Raw genomic sequence first — 2,256 nt, 5'->3', positions numbered from 1 at the left:
ACTCGATTTGTTGATGGAATCTTCAGAATTCATCGAAGGAAATATTTCACGTATCCCACAGATTTCAGTAACTGAAGAGAAACCGGTTGAAGCTGCTCCAGTCGAAGAGGAACCAGTCGAGGCTGCTCCAGTCGAACAGAAACCAGTTGAAGCTGCTCCAGTCGAAGAGAAATCAGTCGAGGCTGTTCCAGTTGAAGCTGCTCTAGTCGAAGAGAAACCAGTCGACGCTGCTCCAGTTGAAGAGAATCCAGTTGAAGCTGCTCCAGTGGAAGAGAAACCAGTCGAGGCTGCTCCAGTTGAAGCTGCTCCAGTTGAAGAGAAACCAGTTGAAGCTGCTCCAGTTGAAGCTGCTCCAGTGGAAGCTGCTCCAGTCGAAGAGAAACCGGTTGAAGCTGCTCCAGTCGAAGAGAAACCAGTCGAGGCTGCTCCAGTCGAAGAGAAACAAGTCGACGCTGCTCCAGTTGAAGAGAAACCAGGCGAGGCTGCCCCAGTCGAAGAGAAACCAGTCGACGCTGCTCCAGTTGAAACTCCTCCAAGCGAACGGAAACCAGAAGAAAGAAAAGAAGCTGATTCTGAAATCAAGAAAATCGAAAAACCTCTTCTCACTGATGTCGAAGTGGAGCTCGTATTCTCGAAGGCTGAAATTTTCTGCGGATTGGAACTTGATTTGTTGATGGAATCTTCAGAATTCATCGAAGGAAATATTTCACGTATCTCACAGATCTCAGTAACTGAAGAGAAACCGGTTGAAGCTGCTCCAGTCGAACGGAAACCAGTTGAAGCTGCTCTAGTCGAAGAGAAACCAGTCGAGGCTGCTCCAGTTGAAGAGAAACCAGTCGAGGCTGCTCCAGTTGAAGCTGCTCCAGTCGAAGAGAAACCAGTCGACGCTGCTCAGGTTGAAGCTGCTCCAGTAGCAGAGAAACCAGAAGAAAGAAGAGAAGCTGATTCTGAAATCAAGAAAATCGAAAAACCTCTTCTCACTGATGTCGAAGTGGAGCTCGTATTCTCGAAGGCTGAAACTTTCTCCGGATTGGAACTAGATTTGTTGATGGAATCTTCAGAATTCATCGAAGGAAATTTTTCACGTATCCCACAGATTTCAGTAACTGAAGAGAAACCGGTTGAAGCTGCTCCAGTCGAAGAGAAACCAGTCGAGGCTGCTCAGGTTGAAGCTGCTCCAGTCGAAGAGAAACCAGTTGAAGCTGCTCCAGTGGAAGAGAAACCAGTAGAGGGTGCTCAGGTTGAAGCTGCTCCAGTCGAAGAGAAACCAGAAGAAAGAAGAGAAGCTGATTCTGAAATCAAGAAAATCGAAAAACCTCTTCTCACTGATGTCGAAGTGGAGCTCGTATTCTCGAAGGCTGAAACTTTCTCCGGATTGGAACTAGATTTGTTGATGGAATCTTCAGAATTCATCGAAGGAAATATTTCACGTATCCCACAGATCTCAGTAACTGAAGAGAAACCAGTTGAAGCTGCTCCAGTCGAAGAGAAACCAGTGGAGGCTGCTCCAGTTGAAGCTGCTCCAGTGGAAGAGAAACCAGTCGAGGCTGCTCAGGTTGAAGCTGCTCCAGTCGAAGAGAAACCAGTCGAGGTTGCTCCAGTTGAAGAGAAACCAGTCGACGCTGCTCAGGTTGAAGCTGCTCCAGTCGAAGAGAAACCAGTTGAAGCTGCTCCAGTGGAAGAGAAACCAGTCGACGCTGCTCCAGTTGAAGCTGCTCCAGTTAAAGAGAAACCAGTCGAAGCTGCTCCAGTTGAAGCTGCTCCTGTTGAAGAGAAACCAGTCGACGCTGCTCCAGTTGAAGCTGCTCCAGTTAAAGAGAAACCAGTCGAAGCTGCTCCAGTTGAAGCTGCTCCAGTTAAAGAGAAACCAGTCGAAGCTGCTCCAGTTGAAGCTGCTCCTGTTGAAGAGAAACCAGTCGACGCTGCTCCAGTTGAAGCTGCTCCAGTTAAAGAGAAACCAGTCGAAGCTGCTCCAGTTGAAGCTGCTCCAGTCGAAGAGAAACCAGTCGAGGTTGCTTCAGTTGAAGAGAAACCAGTCGACGCTGCTCAGGTTGAAGCTGCTCCAGTCGAAGAGAAACCAGTTGAAGCTGCTCCAGTGGAAGAGAAACCAGTCGAGGCTGCTCCAGTTGAAGCTGCTCCAGTTAAAGAGAAACCAGTCGAAGCTGCTCCAGTTGAAGCTGCTCCAGTTAAAGAGAAACCAGTCGAAGCTGCTCCAGTTGAAGCTGCTCCAGTTAAAGAGAAACCAGTCGAAGCTGC

The 2,256-nt window shown here is 48.5% G+C and overlaps 1 protein-coding gene across 1 annotated transcript in view; it reads left to right on the top strand.

Moving 5' to 3' along the window:
- CBG18881 overlaps window positions 1-2,185 on the top strand; it is a gene marked incomplete at both ends in the record, with an annotated part of 10,341 nt that extends 8,156 nt beyond the window's left edge. The window contains one exon of the mRNA XM_002637170.1: window positions 1-2,185. This exon is cut by the window's left edge and continues 1,394 nt beyond it. Within this exon, the coding sequence (XP_002637216.1) occupies window positions 1-2,185 (2,185 nt within the window).
- Window positions 2,186-2,256: the final 71 nt, after the last annotated feature.

The sequence above is a fragment of the Caenorhabditis briggsae genome (assembly GCF_000004555.2).
Source record: "Caenorhabditis briggsae complete genome, chrV, whole genome shotgun sequence".
Lineage (NCBI taxonomy): Eukaryota > Metazoa > Nematoda > Chromadorea > Rhabditida > Rhabditidae > Caenorhabditis > Caenorhabditis briggsae.
This window is presented reverse-complemented; position numbering and strand designations above follow the sequence as displayed.